Source organism: Anolis sagrei, chromosome 1 (assembly GCF_037176765.1).
Source record: "Anolis sagrei isolate rAnoSag1 chromosome 1, rAnoSag1.mat, whole genome shotgun sequence".
Classification (NCBI taxonomy): Eukaryota; Metazoa; Chordata; class Lepidosauria; order Squamata; family Dactyloidae; genus Anolis; species Anolis sagrei.
In genome coordinates, this window is record NC_090021.1 from 339,133,068 (window position 1) to 339,154,586 (window position 21,519).

General features: G+C 44.2%; 1 protein-coding gene across 4 annotated transcripts in view; it reads right to left on the reverse strand.

The window, feature by feature from the left end:
- The window catches only part of FERMT2 (FERM domain containing kindlin 2), a 166,659-nt gene that overhangs the window by 11,162 nt on the left and 133,978 nt on the right, over nucleotides 1–21,519 (reverse strand). For all 4 annotated transcript variants that reach the window (XM_067463120.1, XM_067463119.1, XM_067463118.1 and 1 more), the window contains 3 exons: nucleotides 20,755–20,879; nucleotides 14,713–14,819; nucleotides 12,516–12,737 (listed from right to left, as the gene is read on the reverse strand). In XM_067463120.1, the coding sequence (XP_067319221.1) occupies nucleotides 12,516–12,737; nucleotides 14,713–14,819; nucleotides 20,755–20,879 (454 nt within the window). The remainder of the gene's footprint in view (nucleotides 1–12,515; nucleotides 12,738–14,712; nucleotides 14,820–20,754; nucleotides 20,880–21,519) is intronic.

Below are 21,519 nucleotides of genomic sequence, written 5' to 3' on the forward strand. Positions count from 1 at the left end.
GAAGAGGGTGACTAAAATGATCAAGGGTCTGGAGAACAAGCCCTATGAGGAGCGGCTTAAGGAGCTGGGCATGTTTAGCCTGAAGAAGAGAAGGCTGAGAGGAGATATGATAGCCATGTATAAATATGTGCGAGGAAGCCACAGGGAGGAGGAGGGAGCAAGCTTGTTTTCTGCTTCCCTGAAGACCAGGACGTGGAACAATGGCTTCAAACTACAAGAGAGGAGATTCCATCTGAACATGAGGAAGAACTTCCTTACTGTGAGAGCCGTTCAGCAGTGGAACTCTCTGCCCCGGAGTGTGGTGGAGGCTCCTTCTTTGGAGGCTTTTAAACAGAGGCTGGATGCCCATCTGTCAGGGGTGATTTGAATGCAATATTCCTGCTTCTTGGCAGAATGGGGTTGGACTGGATGGCCCATGAGGTCTCTTCCAACTCTTTGATTCTATTATTCTATTCTATTCTATGGATGTCATGGCAAACTATAGTGAGGGGGAGGTTGCTCCTTTGAGATGGCTTTGGTGCATTCCCTTTCTGTGGAATAATCCTTGACTTTCCATGGGTCAGATCCACATCCATAATTTTGCCCCCCGAAATTTATAAGTGAGGTTAATGCATACACAGGTATATACAGTTGGAGTCCCTGTGGCACAGCAGGTTAAACTGCTGAGCTGAACTTTGAATATAAATAGATAAATTATTGACATAATTGTCATGACAGTGTTTCAGAAGAAGATGGCACAACTGTCTTTAACAGATGTAGATTTTTGTACATGCATAAAGGTACAAAATGTGAAAAAAATAAGATATCCTCTGAAAATAAGTCATAATACACCCAGTGGTGCAATGGGTTAAACCAGCTTAGCTGCTAAACTTGCTGACCAAAAAGTTGGCCGTTTGAATCCGGGGAGCAGGGTGAGCTCCCACAGCCCTAGCCTCTGCCAACATAGCAGTTTGAAAGCATGCAAATGTGAGTAGATCAATAGGTACCACCTTGGCGGGAAGGTAATAGTGCTCTATGCAGTCCCGCTGGCCACATGACCTTGGAGGTGTCTCCGGACAAGGCTGGCTCTTCAGCTTAGAAATGGAGATGAGTACCACCCTCTAGAGTTGGACTCAACTAGACGTAACGTCAAGGGAAACCTTCCATCTTTACCTCTATAGGGTAGGTCCAATCCTAAATCGCCTTTCCATGCCAAAAAATAACTTTCCAGTGGACATCCCACCAGCCGAGGGCAGATATGCTTTGCTAAGAGTCACTCTCTGGAGCTTGCTATATCTGTTTCGATCATAAGACACAGGCTTCTGATTGTGAAGAAACAAATCTGATTTCCTGGCCCATGCCAGGCGTGAACATGTGATGGGGTTTATCTCTGCCGGTGGACAGATCCTACAGACTCCTACAGATGGGCTGCTACCTCAGAAGCAAGAAATGTTTTTGCTGCACCCAACTATTCCCTGTCTGCATTCTGCAAATTCCACGAAGGCAACCCTTTCTTGCATTCCTCCCTTCGGCATTCAGTGATCCTGGGCAAGAATCAGATCTGCCAAAGCAGAAGCCCCAACCTAAGAGTATAAGGAGAATACTTGTGGGATTCCTAAATGGCAGGAGTAACTTCTCAAACAGGATTCCACTTTTGCTTTTTCCCTCAAGCCAGGGATCCTCAAACTTTTTAAACAGAGGGCCAGGTCACAGTCCCCCAAACTATTGGAGGGCCGGATTATCATTTGAAAAATAAAAACTATGAATGAATTCCTATGTACACTACACATATCTTATTTGTAGTGCAAAAAACCCACTTAAAAACAATATAATAATTAAAATGAACAACAATTCTAATAAATATAAAGTTATTAGTATTTCAGTGGGAAGTGTGGGCCTGCTTTCGGCTGATGGGATAGGATTGTTGTTGTTGTTGTTGTTGTTGTTGTGTGCTTTCAAGTCGTTTCAGACTTAGGTTGACCCTGAGCAAGGACCGGGTAAATGACCTTGGAGGGCCATATCTGGCCTCTAGGCCTTAGTTTGAGGACCCCTTCCTTAAGCCATAAGGAGAGGCGGGTAATAGATATATTCGGATGTTTTGTGATTTCTGGGCAGGAAAAATATCAGGACAAAATGCTGCTAGAACACAGCCTGGAAATCACACAACACCCAAATGATTCCGGCCATGAAATCTTTTTGACAATGCAATAAATATGATCACACTAGGTAAAGGTAAAGGTTATCCCCTGACATTAAGTCCAGTCATGTCTGACTCTGGGGTGTGGTGCTCATCTCCATTTCTAAGCCGAAGAGCCGGCGTTGTCCGTAGACACCTCCAAGGTCATGTGGCCGGCATGACTGCATGGAGCACCGTTACCTTCCCGCCGGAGCGGTACCTATTGATCTACTCACATTTGCATGTTTTCGAACTGCTAGGTTGGCAGAAGCTAGGGCTGACAGCGGAAGCTCACGCCGCTCCCCGGAATCGAACCTGCGACCTTTCGATCAACAAGCTCAGTGCTTTAGCCCACTGAGCTACCGGGGGCTCCTATGGTCACACTAGAAAGCTGTATTTCTGACCATTTGCACAACAGAGATTGACCAAATAGTCACACTTTGAGGACCTGGAGGGAATATTTGCAATCAAACAGATGAATAATTAAATCTGCAAAAATCAAAACTGCTAATGTGGAGGGACAACTGTAATTTGCAATGCTTTCTGTTTAGTCCCAAACCTTCTTGCATGTCCTAATTGCCACTGCTTCAAAAATATTCCATTTTGTTCCCATGCACAGAATAAAGTACGCCTACTGCATTGGACATGATGCTCTTTTTTTCCCCAAAGAGTTAATTAAAAAAGGCTATCAAATGGGAAATTCCACTGTCTTTGCCCCGTCTCAATTTCTTGGCCACCTGTTCCCTTTGGATCGAGGCGAGGAACAACAGATTAACATACAGCAACAAATAGACAAACAACATCATTAAAAACATAAATACCAATTCTAAATACATAATTGGTTAGGAGAGCATAACATTTGTAAAAATAGCATACACATGAAAAACAATCGATTCGTAATTTGAAAAATTGACATTTAAAAACAATCTGGACGAGGTTGGTCTTTAATGCTGTTTTGAATGCATTTGGTGTATTGAGCTCAGGCATGGGCAAACTTTTGGCCCTCCAGGTGTTTTGGACTTCAACTCCCACAATTCCTAACAGCCTACCGGCTGTTAGGAATTGTGGGGAGTTGAAGTCCAAAACACCTGGAGGGCCAAAAGTTTGCCCTCACCTGAGTTCAATACACCAACACAGAGGTCCAAAAGCACCAACAGAGACCTCTCATGCCTGTAAAAAAACCCCTCTTCTGATCCACTTCTATGGACACCAACCCATTCAAGTATTCAGAGTTCAAACAATGGAACTACCTCTGAGGATGCTTGCCATAGATGCAGGTGAAACGTCAGGAGAAAATGCCTCTAGAACATGGCCATATAGCCCAAAAAACCCCACAAGAACCTAATGGAACTGCAATTCAAGAACAGCAGAAAAGTCCTTCAGCAATTGTCTAGATAACTCCAAAGATCTGCCAATCATTTTCACAAATTTCTGCCGCTCTGTCCAAGCTGTAAGACCTGCCTTATGTCATTAGTATCAATATTTTTAACTATCTCATCCAATGTACAAAAGTTCTAAGGTTTGTACCGAAACACTGGTCCTCACTAATCCCATTCTGATTCTAAGTTCTGCGTGCTTGAGACAAGGGACGGCAGAAGGAACAATAAAATCCTACGACTTTCAGCATTTCTCAAACTGGGGGATTGGGACCCCTGGGGGGGGGGGTCACGAGGGAGTGTCAGAGGGGTGGCCAAAGACCATAAGAAAACACAGTATTTTCTGTTGGTCAAGGGGGTTCTGTGTGGGAAAAAAAAAAGCAGGACAGTAAATTAAGAACAAAGCTCAGAAGACAGGTGATTTCCTGATATGAAACAATCAGGGCCAGCTAACACCTCCCAACGAAGGATCCCCCCAGGTGAATCATTGCTCAGAAGACAGGTGATTTCCTGATATGAAACAACCAGGGCCAGCTAACACCTCCCAATGAAGGATCCCCCCAGGTGAATCATTGCTCAGAAGACAGGTGATTTCCTGATATGAAACAATCAGGGCCAGCTAACACCTCCCAATGAAGGATCCCCCCAGGTGAATCATTGCTCAGAAGACAGGTGATTTCCTGATATGAAACAATCAGGGCCAGCTAACACCTCCCAATGAAGGATCCCCCCAGGTGAATCATTGCTCAGAAGACAGGTGATTTCCTGATATGAAACAATCAGGGCCAGCTAACACCTCCCAATGAAGGATCCCCCCAGGTGAATCATTGCTCAGAAGACAGGTGATTTCCTGATATGAAACAACCAGGGCCAGCTAACACCTCCCAATGAAGGATCCCCCCAGGTGAATCATTGCTCAGAAGACAGGTGATTTCCTGATATGAAACAACCAGGGCCAGCTAACACCTCCCAATGAAGGATCCCCCCAGGTGAATCATTGCTCAGAAGACAGGTGATTTCCTGATATGAAACAACCAGGGCCAGCTAACACCTCCCAATGAAGGATCCCCCCAGGTGAATCATTGCTCAGAAGACAGGTGATTTCCTGATATGAAACAATCAGGGCCAGCTAACACCTCCCAATGAAGGATCCCCCCAGATGAATCATTGCTCAGAAGACAGGTGATTTCCTGATATGAAACAATCAGGGCCAGCTAACACCTCCCAACGAAGGATCCCCCCAGGTGAATCATTGCACAGCCACGAATCAAGGAGCATGAAAGGCACTGCAGACTAATTTAACCTGAGAAGTCAACCATGATGAACCAACCTGGACACAGCATATGATTTGAGAACACAGAAATGCTGGACCACTCCCACAACCATAATGTCAGACTACACAGAGAAGCCACTGAAATCCACAAGCATGTGGACAATTTCAACAGAAAAGACAAAATCATGAAAATGAACAAAACCTGGTTATTAAAAAAAAAACCCCACTAAAATAAGGACGGTAAATAAAGAGGAACACACACACACAAAACAGGGGAATTCCTGACACGAAACAATCACGGCCAGCTAACACCTCCCAACAAATGACTCCCGCAGGCAGGAAGCAGCCAGGCTTTGAAGCTACAAGGCCAGTGCTAATCAAGGTGACCATTTACAACATTCACACCTGCCTCAAGCAGACAAGAGTTCTTTCTTCCATCCTGGACATTCCAGATATATAAACCCCTCTTGCCTAGTTTCCAACAGACCTCACAACCTCCGAGGATGACTGCCGGAGAGGCAGGCGAAACGTCAGGAGAGAATGCTACTGGAACACGGCTATACAGCCTTGAAAACTCACAGCTACCCAATAATAATGATGATGATGGTGGTAATAATTGGAAAGGGTTCATAAACTTCAGGTGCAGCCCCCCACTTATGGGTAGCCAGCCCAAAATGCCACACATTCGTAATCCAGTGTTGCCCGATATTCTGGACCACAACTCCACTTTCCACATATTCCACTTTAAATCACTTGGGTCAGAGCACTCTGGGAGCCTGTGGCCAGCGCCGTATATTTAGCAATCCTTCTGTTTGGAGGTTTTGCCTCAAGGAAATCATTACTAAATGAACATATTTGTCGATAAAGCAGGCTCTAATCCCCAGAGGTTCTTAGAACAACAACTGTGTTAGAATGCAGGATGCCACGGGATGTTTGGCTGCTCCTTACTCAAACTAATGCTTAAATATAGTTGTGGGAGTATTTTAGTATTTTTAATGCATCACTCCCTTGAGTTAAGGCTCAGGACAAACTCATAATAAATATATATATATTCTGGTGGTTTTAAAATCACGTATATGGAAACCCTATGAAATCTATGGTGTCTGCTACTCAAAATGCACACATATATATACGTACTTAGCCATCCCCTGCCATGCATTGCTGTGGCCCAGTCTGGTGATCTCGAAAATAAAGTAATGAGAAAGTGTTTGTTTCTAATATATGTAATTTCTTTGTGCTTGTGGATAAACAGTACTTCTTGTTGTTCCTTCTCTGAAAAAATTGAACATATTATTGTCCTTCTTTAGGGGTCCCTTTCAAATGTATGATACTATATCTATATCTATGGCTGGATGGCACTTTGTCAGGAGGGCTTTGTTTACGTTTTCTTGCCCCGGTGAAGGGAGTTGGACTGGATGGACTTAAGTATTTCCTGTTGGTCATGGGGATTCTGTGTGGGAAGTTTGCCCCAATTCTCTCATTGGTGGGATTCAGAATGCTCTTTGGTTGTAGGTGAACTATAAATCCCAGTAATTATAAATCCCAAATGTCAAGGTCTATTTCCCCCAAACTCCATCTGGGTTCATATTTGGGCATATGGAATATTAGTGTCAAGTTTGGTCCAGATCCATCGTTGTTTGAGTCCACAGTGCTCTCTGGATGTAGGTGAACTACAACTCCAAAACTCAAGGTCAATGCCCACCAAACCCTTCTAATGTTTTCTGTTGACCATGGGAGTCCAGTGTGCCATGTTTGGTTCAATTCCATCGTTGGTGGGGTTCAGAATGCTCTTTGATTGTAGGTGAACTATAAATCCCAGTAACTACAACTCCCAAATGTCAAGGTCTATTTCCCCCAAACTTCATCTGTGTTCATATTTAGGGATATGGAATATTTTTGCCAAGTTTGGTCCAATTCCATCACAGTTTGAGTCCCCAGTGTTCTCTGGATGTAAGTGAACTACAATTCCCAAACTCAAGGTCAATGCCCGCCAATGTGCAGACAATCCTGGTCTCTAACAAGGTGCATTTGGGACATGATGCCAGGAGTTTCCTAATCTGGAAAGGCGCACTGGAACAGCTAGGTCTTCAGGCTCTTCCTAAAGATTGCCAACATTGGGGCTTGTCTGATGTCCTTGGGAAGAGAGTTCCAGAGTCGGGGGGCCACCACAGAGAAGGCCCTGTCCCTTGTCCCCACCAAACGCGCTTGCGATGCAGGTGGGATTGTGAGCAGGGCCTCTCCAGATGCCCACCAACCCTTCTAGTGTTTCTGTTGGTCATGGGAGTCCTGTGTGCCACGTTTAGCTCAGTTCCATCATTGATGGAGCTCAGAATGTTCTTTGATTGTAGGTGAACTATAAATCCCAGCAACTACAACTCCCAAATGACAAAATCAATTTTTTGAGTGATGGTCCCTCCTTGGGTTGTTAGGTGTCTTGTGGCCAAATTTGGTAGCAATTCGTCCAGTTGTTTTTGAGTTATGTTAATCCCACAAACGAACATTACATTTTTATTTATATAGATAGACACATTAAACTCTGTTTAGCAATGAGATTCCTACTTGTCCTTTTTCAGAGTAATCCGGAAAGTTCAGAAGGAATCACATTTAGGAGTTCTACCTGACTCAAACTGGACATTAGGTTTCACACTACCTAAAAACTATTAAGAAGGGCATTCAAGGTTGCACTCCGTCCTTTAAAGAACAAGATTATCTGACGATAGTGAGACCGCAGACTGAATGGATTGCGTTCACTGAAAAATTTCACTTCCTACTTTTGCAAAACATGCCCTGTGCTCTCATTAGGGTTATCTTAGGTGAAATTCATTGTGTAAGAAAATGCCGGAATGACGCTGCAGAAGATAATGGAGGAGGGAGGAAAGAAAACCCTCTTGGCTGGAAAATTGACAGGTCTTTACAACCTTGGCTCATTATCATGGTGAAAATAATGCATCCAGTATGTAATCAAGCAAAGAGCCCTTGGCTGTTAGGAATTGTGGGAGTTGAAGTCCAAAACACCCGGAGGGTCGAAGTTTGCCCAAACCTGCTACAGAAGGCCCCTGAAAGAGCACTGTTATCTCTGATTGTTGTTCAGTTTATGAACTGCCAAACTGAGATGAGCCTTGGCTATTGATATCTGAATTTTTGTGTGTGCACGTGTGGGTGTGTGTAGGTTATTGATGCCTGAATATTTACCGTGTGTGTGTGTGTGTGTGTGTGTGTGTGTGTGTGTGAGAGAGAGAGAGAGAGAGAGAGAGAAAGTGGGTGTAGGCTACTGATGTCTGAATAGCTGTGGCTATTGATGCCTGAATATTTACCGTGTGTGTGTGTGTGTGTGTGAGTGAGTGTGTGGGTGGGTGTAGGCTACTGATGTCTGAATATTTACCCGTGTACAGAAGTTGATTATAAATTGTATGATTTTAACTGTATTTGTGTTTAGATTGGCTGCACTTTGCTGGAGCGGCCTAACTGAGAGGTGTGCGTTGCCATGGAGACGATGTAGGCTAGAGAGAGAAGTGGGAGGAGCTTAGAGGGGAGAGTTTGAAAAACGACAGTTTATGTTCAGTTAGTTAGGGTTTTGGAGTCGGAGTTAGCAGTTGAGAGAGAGAGAGTGGGAAGTAGAGAAGCAGTGTTTGTGAATAGTCAGAGGTTTCTTCAGTTTAGGAAGGCTGAAGGGGAAACCTAATTAGTTTCATTAGTTAGAGAGGACTAAGAGAAGCTTGTTTAGATCACTAGTTAGAAATGAACTAGAGATCTGGGGTTTGATCACGGAAGGATCAAACAGGAAGGCTATTCACCTCAGGAAACATTGTTTAAGAAAGTGCTTCACCACAGTAAAAGTCAATTACAAGTTGTATCATCCAGAAGTGTGAACTGTATTGCAACCAAGTTACATGTAAAGTTCTCAAAGTATTTCCAAGTTTACCAACAGCCTGCAACCATACGCTTTGTTCAAAATAAACTTATTAACTTTTGTTTGAAGACAGTGTCATCTCCATATATCTGCGTCTGGGAACCAGTTCTCATCGGCATCCCGTTGGTGGCAGTTACCTGAATTACATCTATAATTATCTACACCTTTTATAAATTAGCAAACCTTTGGAGATTTAAACAGTATTAGGTGGAATACCTTCGCAGATTGGCCAGTGTTGCTAACCACAGTAAAAGAAATCCAGTGCAGGCAGGAGAGAGTGGGATACTTTTACAAATTGGTGTCAGTGGTGTGGCAATCTATCACAAATTGGTGATATTCGGTAGCATTGGAATGCTCCCTCTTTACAACCCGTGTGTGTGTGTGTGTGAGAGAGAGAGTGGGTGGGTGTAGGCTACTGATGTCTGAATAGCCGTGGCTATTGATGTTTGAATATTTACCCGTGTATGTGTGCAGGCTATTGATGTCTGAATATTTACCTGTGTGTACGTGTGTGTGAGTGTGTGGGTGGGTGTAGGCTACTGATGTCTGAATAGCCGTGGCTATTGATGCCTAAATATTTACCCGCGTGTGTGTGTGGGTGTGGGTGTAGGCTACCAATGCCTGAATATTTACCCGTGTGTGTGTGTGTGTGTGTGTGTGTGTGTAGGCTATTGATGTCAAATATTTACCCGTGTGTGTGTGAGTGGGTAGGTGTAGGCTACTGATGTCTGAATATTTACCCGTGTGTGTGAGTGGTTGGGCGTAGGCTACTGATGTCTGAATAGCCATGGCTAATGATGTTTGTATATTTACCCGTGTGTGTGTGTGCAGGCTATTGATGTCTGAATATTTACCGTGTGTGTGTGTGTGTGTAGGCTACTTATGTCTGAATATTTACCCGTGTGTGTGTGTGTGTGTGTAGGCTATTGATGCCTGAATATTTATTCTGTGTGTGTGAGAGAGAGTGTGGGCTATTGATATCCAAATATTTACTGTGTGTGTGTGTTTAGGAGCCGTGGTGGTGCAATGGTTAGACCCTTGTGCTGCTGAACTGCTGACCTGAAGGTTGGCAGTTCAAATCCACAAGGCAGTGTGAGCTCCCATCTTACAGCTCCAGTTCCTGCCAACCTAGCAGTTTGAAAACATGCGAATATGAGTAGATATATAGGTACTGTTTTGGTGGGAAAAGGCAAGAGACGCTTCAAGCAATCTTGCTGGCCACACAACCAGGAGGTGAGAAAGCAGACTCTTTGGCTTGAAAATGGAGAAAAGCACCTTCCCAGAGCCAGAGATAAGCATGGCCTCCAGAAGCTGGAAATGAAAGGAGAAGCCTCTGCCTTTGTTTGTGTGTCTCACTGTATATGATTGTAAAGGCATTGAATGTTTGCCTATATATATTATAAATGCTGTAATCCACTCTGAGTGCTCTACGGGAGAAGAGCAGAATATAAATAAAGTGTATTAATTAATTAATTAATTTTGCTGAACGTGTAGGTTTTTTTCCTATTAAGGATTGGCTTCCTAAGCTTTAAAACTGTGGTTTGTGTTTACTGTTTTGGAAAATCAGCCTCAAGAGGAGTTTCTTCGTTAACAGATAGCCTTCGCAAAGCAATACATGTCCTTTGCCTAATAATTAACCACAGTGTCAGTTTGCAATGGAGGCCAGGCACATGGCGCAGCTTATCCTGCTGCTCAATTTTCTCCAAAGCTACGTAATAAATAGATATGACTTGTTTCTGCTCCTTGCCAATGTCCACGACAGTCAGTCTCGTTCTAATGAAATTATAAGGAATAGGAGTTGAACATATCGTCTTTTGAACATATTGTTCAGAAATCTCGCTCCCTCTCCCCTGCGGCTCCCTTCAGGTAATTGCCAAGTTTGGTCACTTTAACAAAGACAAACCCTGAACAAAACAAGAAAGACTGTTGACTCCACAAGTTCAGGTGGCTGAGCCTGAAAGATCAAAGTAACAATGAGGCATTGTAACGAAAGGGCAGAAGAAAGCTCAATATTGGGTTGCTGTGAGTTTTCCGGGCTGTATGTCCATGTCCCAGAAGCATTCTCTTCTGATGTTTCGCCTGCATCTATGGCAGGGATCCTCAGAAGTTGTGAGATCCTCACAACTTCTGAGGATGCCTGCCATGGATGTAGGCGAAACGTCAGAAGAAAATGCTACTAGAACATGGTCATCCAGCCAGATCTCACAACCTCTAAGGATGCCTGCCATAGATGCAGACGAAATGTCAGAGGAAAATGCTACTGGAACATGGTCATCCAGCCAGATCTCACAACCCCTGAGGATGCCTGCCATAGATGTAAGTGAAACATCAGAAGAAAATGCTACTGGAACATGGTCATCCAGCCAGATCTCACAACCTCTGAGCATGCCTGCCATAGATACAGGCAAAATGTTAGCAGAGAATGCTACTGGAACATGGTCGTCCAGCCAGATCTCGCAACCTCTAAGGGATGCCTGCCATAGATGCAGATGAAAAGTCAGAAGAAAATGCTACTGGAATATGGTCATCCAGCCAGATCTCACAACCTCTGAGGATGCCTGCCATGGATGTAGGTGAAACGTCAGAAGAAAATGCTGCTGGAACATGGTCATGTAGCCAGATCTCACAATCTCTGAGGATGCCTGCCATAGTTGTAGGTGAAACACCAGAAGAAAATGCTACTGGAACATGGTCATCCAGCCAGATCTCACAACCTCTGAGGGTGCCTGCCATAGATGCAGATGAAAAGTCAGAAGAAAATTTTACTAGAACATGGTCATCCAGCCAGATCTCACAACCTCTGAGCATGCCTGCCACAGATGCAGGCAAAATGTCAGGAGAGAATGCTACTGGAACATGGTCATCCAGCCAGATCTCACAACCTCTAAGGATGCCTGCCATAGATGCAGACGAAACATCAGAAGAAAATGCTGCTGGAACATGGTCATCCAGCCAGATCTCACAACCTCTGAGGATGCCTGTCATAGAAGAAAATGCTACTGGAATATGGTCATCCAGCCAGATCTCACAACTTCTGAGGATGCCTACCATAGATGTAGGTGAAACGTCAGAAGAAAATGCTGCTGGAACATGGTCATCCAGCCAGATCTCACAACCTCTGAGGATGCCTGCCATAGATGCAGGCAAAACATCAGGAGAGAATGCTGCTGGGACATGGCCAGACAGCCCGAAAAACTCATAGCAGCCCAGCGATTCCGGCCATGAAAGCTGTTGACAATACATTGAACCTCAATATTACTTTGCACAGGGCCAGGCTTTAGCACAGGCTTTAGCACTGCCAGCTGCAGTAAATCTGGCCAATCAGAAGGTTGACAGTTCGAAACCTGGGTCAGGGTGAGCTCCTGGCCTTCAGTCCAGCTCCTGCCAACCTAGCAGACTGAAAACAGCAATAGTGAGTAGATCAATAGGTACCGCTTTCAAAGAGATATTTAGGCTCCCATAAGGAAATGCCAGAAAATGGCGGCGATTCAATCATGGAGGAAGTTTACCAACTAAAGTTTTTCAGCAGGTGCTGTCACTCTGTCTTCCCTGCCGAAGAACTTTAGTGATCCGCTCATGAATGTGCTGGAAGAATGACAGACTGTGACTTTGAATACACAACACTTATTTCATTACCCATGGATACTGCAATAAGATGAAAAATCCCTTTAGCATGATCCGCAAACCAAAGTGCACACTTCTGCCTTGTTGATATGACGCTCATCCCCATCCATTCCCAAACTACACATCCATACTTATTTTCAAGACCTTCCACCCAAAATTCGGCTCCCAGCTCATTACCTGCTTGTTCTTATACTTCTTCAGGTACCTCGGGGAAACCAAACACTCAGGGTTGATGTCCGTTGTGACCTGCTCGCTGATGATCTGAGGGTCGGGGTTCAGGTGCTGCATCTTCAGGAAGGACAAGATGTTCTGGACTTCCAAGTTGTAGGAGCTGTCGGCCATGGTCTTGCCCTTGGAGGCCAGCCGGCAAGCTGCCATCCAGTGCGCATACTGCTTTTCCTGCAAATTGGAAAATATGAGTAACTCCGTGGGATTTGTTTTACTTCACCCCACGCAGGGGCAAACTTGGGCTCTCCCTCCAGGTGTTTTGGACTCCAACTCCCACAATTCCTAACAGCCTACCGGCTGTTAGGAATTGTGGGAGTTGGAGTCCAAAACACCTGGAGGGAGGGCCCAAGTTTGCCCATGCCTGCTGTATCCTATTGTCAATAATTCCATAAAACACAAAACCTGAATATATTGCAACACATGGGAGACATATAAAATGCTCACATAGCGCAAATGACTGTGAGTCTGGGCAAGCTATGTATGCAGTCACTTTAACTCCCACATATTCCATTGTGAAATTTTTATTTCTTTTCACAAAAAAAGTTAAAAGGGACAAAAATAGTACAATACCCTTACAGAACTAACAGGATCCTCTTCAATTATTAGTCAATGTTATTTCTAATGCCATAAGGAGGAGGGAGCAGGCTTCCCTTCTGCTGTCCTGGAAACTAGGCTCCAATGGAGCCATGGGTTCAAATTACAGGAAAGGAGATTCAACCTGAACATTAGGAAGAACTTCCTCACTCTAAGCAGGGGAACTCTCTGCCTCGGAGCCTGGTGGAAGCTCCTTCCTTGGAAACTTTTATTTATTTATTTATTTATTTACCTTACTTCTATACCGCTGTTCTCAGCCCGAAGGCAACTCACAGCGGTTCACAACAAATACGAACAGCAAAAATTCAGTGCTACAGTATAGAAACAGTTAACAACCTAACACATTACACAATTAATAAACAGTTACTACAATACCCATTCACTGTCGTCTCGTCATCAAAAACATGTTCCAGATTCGTCATCCATTGTTCCATTCCAGTGTTCATTAACCAATCATTGCACTAATTATTCAAACGCCTACTCAAACAGCCAGGTCTTCACCTTTTTGCGGAATACCATTAGAGATGGTGCTAGTCTAATGTCCGTAGGAAGGGCGTTCCACAGCCGAGGAGCCACCACCGAGAAGGCCCTATCTCTCGTCCCCGCCAGCCGAGCTTGAGAAGCAGGCGGGATCGAGAGCAGGGTCTCCCCGGAAGATCTCAAAGTCCTGGTGGGTTCATAGGCAGAGATGCGGTCAGATAGGTAGCTTGGGCTGGAACCGTTTAGGGCTTTAAAGGCCAACGCCAGCACTTTGAATTCAGCCCGGTAGCAGATCGGTAGCCAGTGGAGTTGGCGCAACAGGGGGGTTGTATGCTCCCTGCGCTCCGCTCCTGTTAAAATCATGGCTGCTGAGCGTTGGACTAGTTGGAGCTTCCGAGCTGTCTTCAAAGGCAGCCCCACGTAGAGAGCGTTGCAGTAGTCTAAACGGGATGTAACCAGAGCGTGGACTACCATGGCCAAGTCAGACTTTCCAAGATACGGGCGCAGCTGGCGCACAAGCTTTAGCTGTGCAAACGCTCCTCTGGTCACCGCTGAAACCTGGGGTTCCAGGCTCAGCGATGAGTCCAGGGTCACACCCAAGCTGCGAACCTGCGTCTTCAGGGGGAGTGCGGCCCCATCCAACACAGGCTGTAACCCTATGCCCTGTTCGGCCTTGCAACTGACCAGGAGTACCTCTGTCTTGTCTGGATTCAATTTCAATTTGTTCGCCCTCATCCAGACCGATGCTGGATGGCCATCTGTCAGGAGTACTTTGATTGTGCTTTTCTGGCTTGGCAGAGGGTTGGACTAGATTGCCCATGTGGTCTCTTCCAATTCTATTAAGTCTTTGATTCTATGATTTAATGAAAGCTAAGAGTGCCATGAACCAAAACAGAGCCTCCCAACTTATTTTTGCAACTGCCCTCCATTCCACTTCCTCGCTTTTGCTTCACAATAAAATGTGCACAGGTAGTTTCAGGTTTGTGAAGACCTCAGGAGAGAAATGCAGTGACCAAGTGCATGTCTCTCTGCGCCACTGAACATGTGTAGAGCCAGAATTCAATCAACTTACGTTATCACAGCGGAGCCAAATTTCATTCATGCCCTCAGCAACTGGAATCAAGAGTTTTATGTTGAACTTCTGGCCCGAGATGTTGACATCAGGAGTCACTTCACATCCTGTGATGAAAAAAAAAATACATGAGGAATTTTATCCTTCGCATAAATCTTTAGCTGTGCTGTATAGATTGCAATTGTTCCAGTATCGCTAGGAAATCTAGGACAACCCCTTACGAACCTCTGAGTACTTTAGGATCATCTGGGGAGGCCCTGCTCTCGGTCCTGCCTTCGTCACAAGCACATTTGGCGGGGACGAGGGACAGGGCCTTCTCCGTGGTGGCCCCTCAGCTATGGAACGCCCTCCCTAAGGAGATCAGATCTGCTCCCTCCCTCTTGATGTTTCGGAGGCAAGTTAAAACGTGGCTATTTGAGCAAGCGTTTACAACTAGAGAGTAGCTAATATAGGAAATCGAATGACCCGACAATGGAATTGGACAATGCTTGAGAATAACGAGACGCTGATGATGTTGTTTTTATTGCTTTTGTGATGTCTTATACTGTTTAATGTTTTTTATCTATTATGTTTTATGTATACTGATTTGTTGGAAACCGCCTTGAGTTGCAATTGGCTGAGAAAGGCAGTATACAAATACAGTAAATAGATAGATAGATAGATAGATAGATAGATAGATAGATAGGACATCCTTTCACATATTTATGCCTCCTCCTAACCTTCCCTTCTGCAGGCTAAACAGACCCAAGGCGGTTTCTTTAAGGGAGGGAGGGAGCAGATCTGATATCCCTAGGGAGGGCGTTCCATAGCCGAGGGGCCACCACAGAGAAGGCCCTGTCTCTCGTCCCTGCCAAACGTGCTTGTGACGAAGGCGGGACCGAGAGCAGGGCCTCCCCAGATGATCTTAAAGTCCTCAGTGGTTCGTAAGGGGTTGTCCTAGATTTTGCACTTCTTTAAGACACTCCTCAGAATGAGGGACTTCAAGGATGCAATGACCTCCATCTGGACACAGAGGCAGCAAATGGAATGGATTTTGGGTGGAATGGAAAAGCAGCAGTTGTGAAGAGCTACAAGGTCTAGGTAGGAAATGGACTGCCCTCCTCGTCTGTAATGTTATTTGTATGGTCAGCCACATGTTTCTGGGGGTTTACAGCAAGCATGGGCAAACTTCAGCTCTCCAAGTGTTTTGGACTTCAACTCCCAATTACTAACAGCCAACCCATGCGTACAAGAGCATATGCATACACACTTTATATGACCATAGAACTGCATTTGTTTGAACACTATTTTAGAGACTGTAGGTAAAGTTTGTCGGAAATATTAAAAATTAACTAGGTATCTTGAATTACAAAAATGTGAGTCAAACACCGAAAGGGTTAAATGGATTCAATGACTCTGCAAAAGCTGCAATTCAATATAAGTAGGTGTGCCGGTAGCTTAGCACGCCTCAGTGTTATTAGGCCTCAGTGTGAGGTAGGCCTCAGTGTGTGAGAGGCCTGGTGTGAGAAGGCTTCTATGAGAGAAGCCCCAGATTGTGTGTAAAGCTCCAGTGTGAAGGCTACTGTGTGTAAAAGGCTATGGTATGAATCTCCTGTGTAAGTCTAGTGTGAGAGGAGGCTCTGTGAGAGTGAAGCTTTTTATCTGCATGAGAAAGAAGCCCAGCGTGGAAGCAAAGAAGGAAGTATAAAGAACTTTATTTGTGTTAAAGAAACCTTGTTCTTGTAAATAGTGCAACCATATTATTTTGCTACTAGCTGTCCCCTGCCATGCATTGCTGTCCCAGTCTGTGTATATGTGTTTTGTGTGTGTATATGTGTGTATTTGTCTATAGGTGTATATATGTGGGTTTGCGCATGCGTTGTAATGTATTTTTTTTTTGTTTTTAAGTCCTTTCTGTTGTTCAGTGTTTTATGAGTGATGGGCACTTGACCTGATAGGTGTATTGTGTCTAAATTTGGTGTCAATTTGTCCAGTGGTTTTTGAGTTATGTTACTCCCACAAACGAACATTACATTGGATTGTTGTAGGTTTTTTCGGGCTATATGGCCATGGTCTAGAGGTATTCTTTCCTGACGTTTCGCCTGCATCTATGGCAAGCATCCTCAGAGGTAGCATGTTATTTGAGAACACAGAAATGCTGGACCACTCTCACAACCACCATGTCAGACTACACAGAGAAGCCATTGAAATACACAAGCATGTGGACAATTTCAACAGAAAGGAAGAAACCATGAAAATGAACAATATCTAGCTACCAGTACTAAAAAACTCTAAAATTACAACAGCACAACAACAGAGAGGAAACAAACAAGGACATCTAATCACCTCTCAACAAAAGATTGCTCCAGGCACTGTCAAGCCATTATATGCTAATCAAGGTGGTCAGTTGAAACATTCACACCTAGCTCCGGCAGACAAGAGTCCTTTGTCTCACTCTGGTCATTCCACAGATATATAAACCCTTTTTCCTAGTTCCAACAGACCTCGCTACCTCTGAGGATGCTTGCCATAGATGCAGGCAAAACGTCAGGAGAGAATGCCTCTAGACCATGGCCATATAACCTGAAAAAACCTACAACAACCCAGTGATTCCGGCCATGAAAGCCTTCGACTATACATTGAACATTACATGTTTATTTATATAAATAAAAGCCTCCTAAGGAAGAGATAACATTGGTGTGGGTATTTTTTGTTCTTTTTATCCCTTTTGGTTTACTGGTTTTGTGTCATGCTGCTGGTGGTAAGTTACTCTGCTGTGCATTTATGAGGAGGGTCTTTTGTTAATAAGCCCACTCGCCTAACAAAGTTCACTTGGATAAAGTTTATCTTTATGCTCCTAACAGCCTGATTCCAATTAAATCAACGAGACATACTTTTGCATAAATTATTCAAACCAGACAAGCACAGATATGTCGTCTCGCCAAAGCTGTTGGGATTCTAAACACATTGTGCGATTTAGTTGTTTCAGTGGGCTCGGTTTAATGGTTTCATCTGACAGAATCCCCAAGAAAAACAAAGATAATGCAACACAACTGTTCTGTTTCTCTTCCGCTTGACGCATCTTCCTGATCTAATTCAGCCTTTTCGATGGCTACCGAAATGGGAGGGGAAAGAAATCTCTCTTGTGTGGTGTGAATAAACATGGCCAAAGCTTTTGAGAGCAGACCTCTGGAGAAAGCAAGAACCGTGCCGTTAAATTGAAAGGGAACTCGATTTTCTTGGAAGCCCTTTCAGCCCTGTTTCAGCTCCTCCTGCAGAAGGAATTCTTTGCAAACCCAGTCAGCAGCAGCTCTGTTTCAAAAAGCTCCCAAAAAGGCATTCCATGCTTCCTTCCCTTCCCCGGCTCACATCCTCATGGCTAGAAGCTGAGGTCATCTGGCAGCCTCCACACTTCTGCCTCAGAGGCACGGACGGGAGGGAGGAAGAAGAAAGGGTGCGAGGAGGAGCGGCTGTCACTTCACAACCGGCAAAATGGGATATTTAAATGCTGAACAGCCTTCGAGAATGTCAGATGCAGCTTAAATTCCTTGCCGATCCTATTTTGAATACGGCAGAATAAAGAAGGGGAAACTAGAAGAGAAGGAGGTCTGTTGGAAACTAGGCAATTAAGGTTTATATATCTGTGGGGCCCTCGGTGGCACAGTGGGTTAAACCGCTGAGCTGCTAAACTTGTTGACCAAAAAGTTGCAGGTTTGAATCTGCTGTCAGCCTCAGCTTCTGTGAGTAGATCAATAGGTACCGCTCTGGCGGGAAGGTAATGGCGTTCCATGCAGTCAAGCAGGTCACATGACCTTGGAGGTGTCTACGGACAACGCCGGCTCTTTGGCTTAGAAATCGAGATAAGCACCAACCCCCAGAGTCAGACACGACTAAGTCCAGTCGTGTCAGGGGAAAACCTACCTATATCGGTGAAATATCCAGGGTGGGAGAAAGAACTCTTGTCTGTTGCACAATCAGGGTCAGCTAGCACCTCCCAACAAAGGATTCCCCCAGGCAGGAAGCAGCCAAGTTTATTTTATTTGTATTGTCGAAGGCTTTCATGGCCGGAATCACTGGGTTGTTGTAGGTTTTTTCGGGCTATATGACCATGTTCTAGAGGTATTCTCTCCTGACATTTCGCCTGCATCTATGGCAAGCATCCTCAGAGGTAGTGAGGTCTGTTGGAACTAGGAAAAAGGGTTTATACATCTGTGGAATGACCAGGGTGGGACAAAGGGCTCTTGTCTGCTGGAGCTAGGTGTGAATGTTTCAACTGACCACCTTGATTAGCATATAATGGCCTGACATTGCCTAGAGCAAACTTTTGTTGAGAGGTGATTAGATGTCCTTGTTTATTTGGCCAATGCTGCGTTTGGTGGTCCCTCTGTAGACTTGTCCACAGCTGCATGGTACACGGGAGACTCCTGCAGAAGTGAGAGGATCCCTCTTGTCCTTTGCTGAACGTAGCATTTGTTGGATTTTCTTGGTGGGTCAAGTCTACATAGGGACCACCAAACGCAGCATTGACCAGACACGGATCAAGGAACATGAAAGGCACTGCAGACTCCTTCAACCAGAGAAATCAGCCATAGCAGAGCACCTCATGAACCAACCTGGACACAGCATATTATTTGAGAACACAGAAATGCTGGACCACACCAACAACCACCATGTCAGACTACACAGAGAAGCCATTGAAATACACAAGCATGTGGACAATTTCAACAGAAAGGAGGAAACCATGATAATGAACAAAATCTGGCGACCAGTATTAAAAAACTCTAAAATTACAACAGCACAACAACAGAGAGGAAACAAACAAGGACATCTAATCACCTCTCAACAAAAGTTTGCTCTAGGCAATGTCAGGCCATTATATGCTAATCAAGGTGGTCAGCTGAAACATTCACACCTAGCTCCAGAAGACAAGACTCCTTTGTCCCACCCTGGTCATTCCACAGATATATAAACCCTTTTTCCTAGTTCCAACAGACCTCACTACCTCTGAGGATGCTTGCCATAGATGCAGGCGCAACGTCAGAAGAAAAGCCTCTAGACCATGGCTATACAGCCCGAAAAAACCTACAACAACCTAGTTTATTTTATTTATTTATTTATGACATTTATATGCTGCCCTTCTCACTCCGAAGGGGACTCAGAGTGACTTACAAATAAAAAGTAAATACAATATGTCATATTATTACCATAGGAAAATATTAATATTATATATTACATTGTACTAAAACATTATACAGTAATATTATTAGTAATATTACATTTAATATAATTATAATACCATATTATTATTATTAATAGTATATTGTATGCCATTATAATACAGTATTATAATACACACATCCCAACCAAATATACATACATAATTAAGGTGAGCATTCAAACATAAATGGGTTTTAATTTAGAGATATCTTCCCATCCAAATGCTGGCTTGACAAGAAGTTGGATCCTCTGCAGCTCCTTCTGAAGCTGCAAAGCTATTCAATGCTAATCAAGGTGGCTAATTGCAACATTCACACATGCCTCAAGCAGACAAGAGTTATTTCTCCCATCCTGGACATCATCCCACAGATATATAAACCCCATTTTCCTAGTTTCCAACAGACCCCTCAACCTCTGAAGATGCCTGCTATAGATGTGGGCGAAACGTCAGGAGAGAATGCTTCTGGAACATGGCTAGACAGTCCGGAAAACTCACCGCAACCTATGATACGTAGGTTACGGAGTTTTGTTAGTAAATTAAACCTACAAAGGAATCCAATGTATCACCAGGGATGTGGAGGGAGAGAGTATTGTTACACACATTCTCTATCACATAAAGAAATGCCATCTGCAATATCTTCTATTCCAAAAACAAGTAAATTCTTATCATCTGGCATTTGCGAAAGCTTCCCCCATGGATCTTATGCTGGACTACAGGGTGTCCTCCTGCCCATCTTATGGTAGTCAGCATGAGGGCACCTCTACCACATCACCCAAGGTCTGCAGAATGAAAACAAAGCCAAAAAGGATCAATTAACGGTGACTGCTTCCCATATAAAAGCTTACCTCTCAAGTTCATCTGGTGAGCCGGAGTGCCGTTGGATTCCTCTTTGCTCTTGTAACAGGAGATGGAGGTATCTTTGAAGGTGCACCAATACTGTTTGTAACCCTTCAGGGTCAACTTCTTCGGCCTGTGAAGAAGATTGGGAGGATTAGCTACACTCCCCTTCACTCAATATATACCGTATATAGAATCATAGAATTGGAAGAGACCTCGTCCAGTCCAACCCCATTCTGCCAAGAAGCAGGAAAACAGCATTCAAAGCACCCCTGGAAATTCAGCCTCTGTTTAAAAGCCTCCAAAGGAGCCACCCCACACTCCAGGGCAGGGAGTTCCACTGCTGAACAGCTCTCACAATTAGGAAGTTCTTTCTCATGTTCAATCTCCTTTCCTGTAGTTTGAAACCATTGTTCCTCATCCTAGTTTCCAGGACAGCAAAAACAAGCTTGCTCCCTTCTCCCTATGACATACGTGCATGTGTGTGTATCTCTCTCTCTCTCTCAATCAATAAAAATGTCATGTACATTTGTGGGATTAACATAACTCAAAAACCACTGAGCAAATTGAAACCAAATTTGGACACAAGACACCTACTGACCCTTAGGAGTGACCATCACTCAAAAATTGATTTTGTCATTTGGGAGTTGTAGTTACTGGGATTTATAGTTCACCTACAATCAAAGAGCATTCTGACCCCCACAAACGACAGAATAGATCCAAACTTCCCAGACAGAACCCCCATGACCAACAGAAAATACTTAAGGCCATCC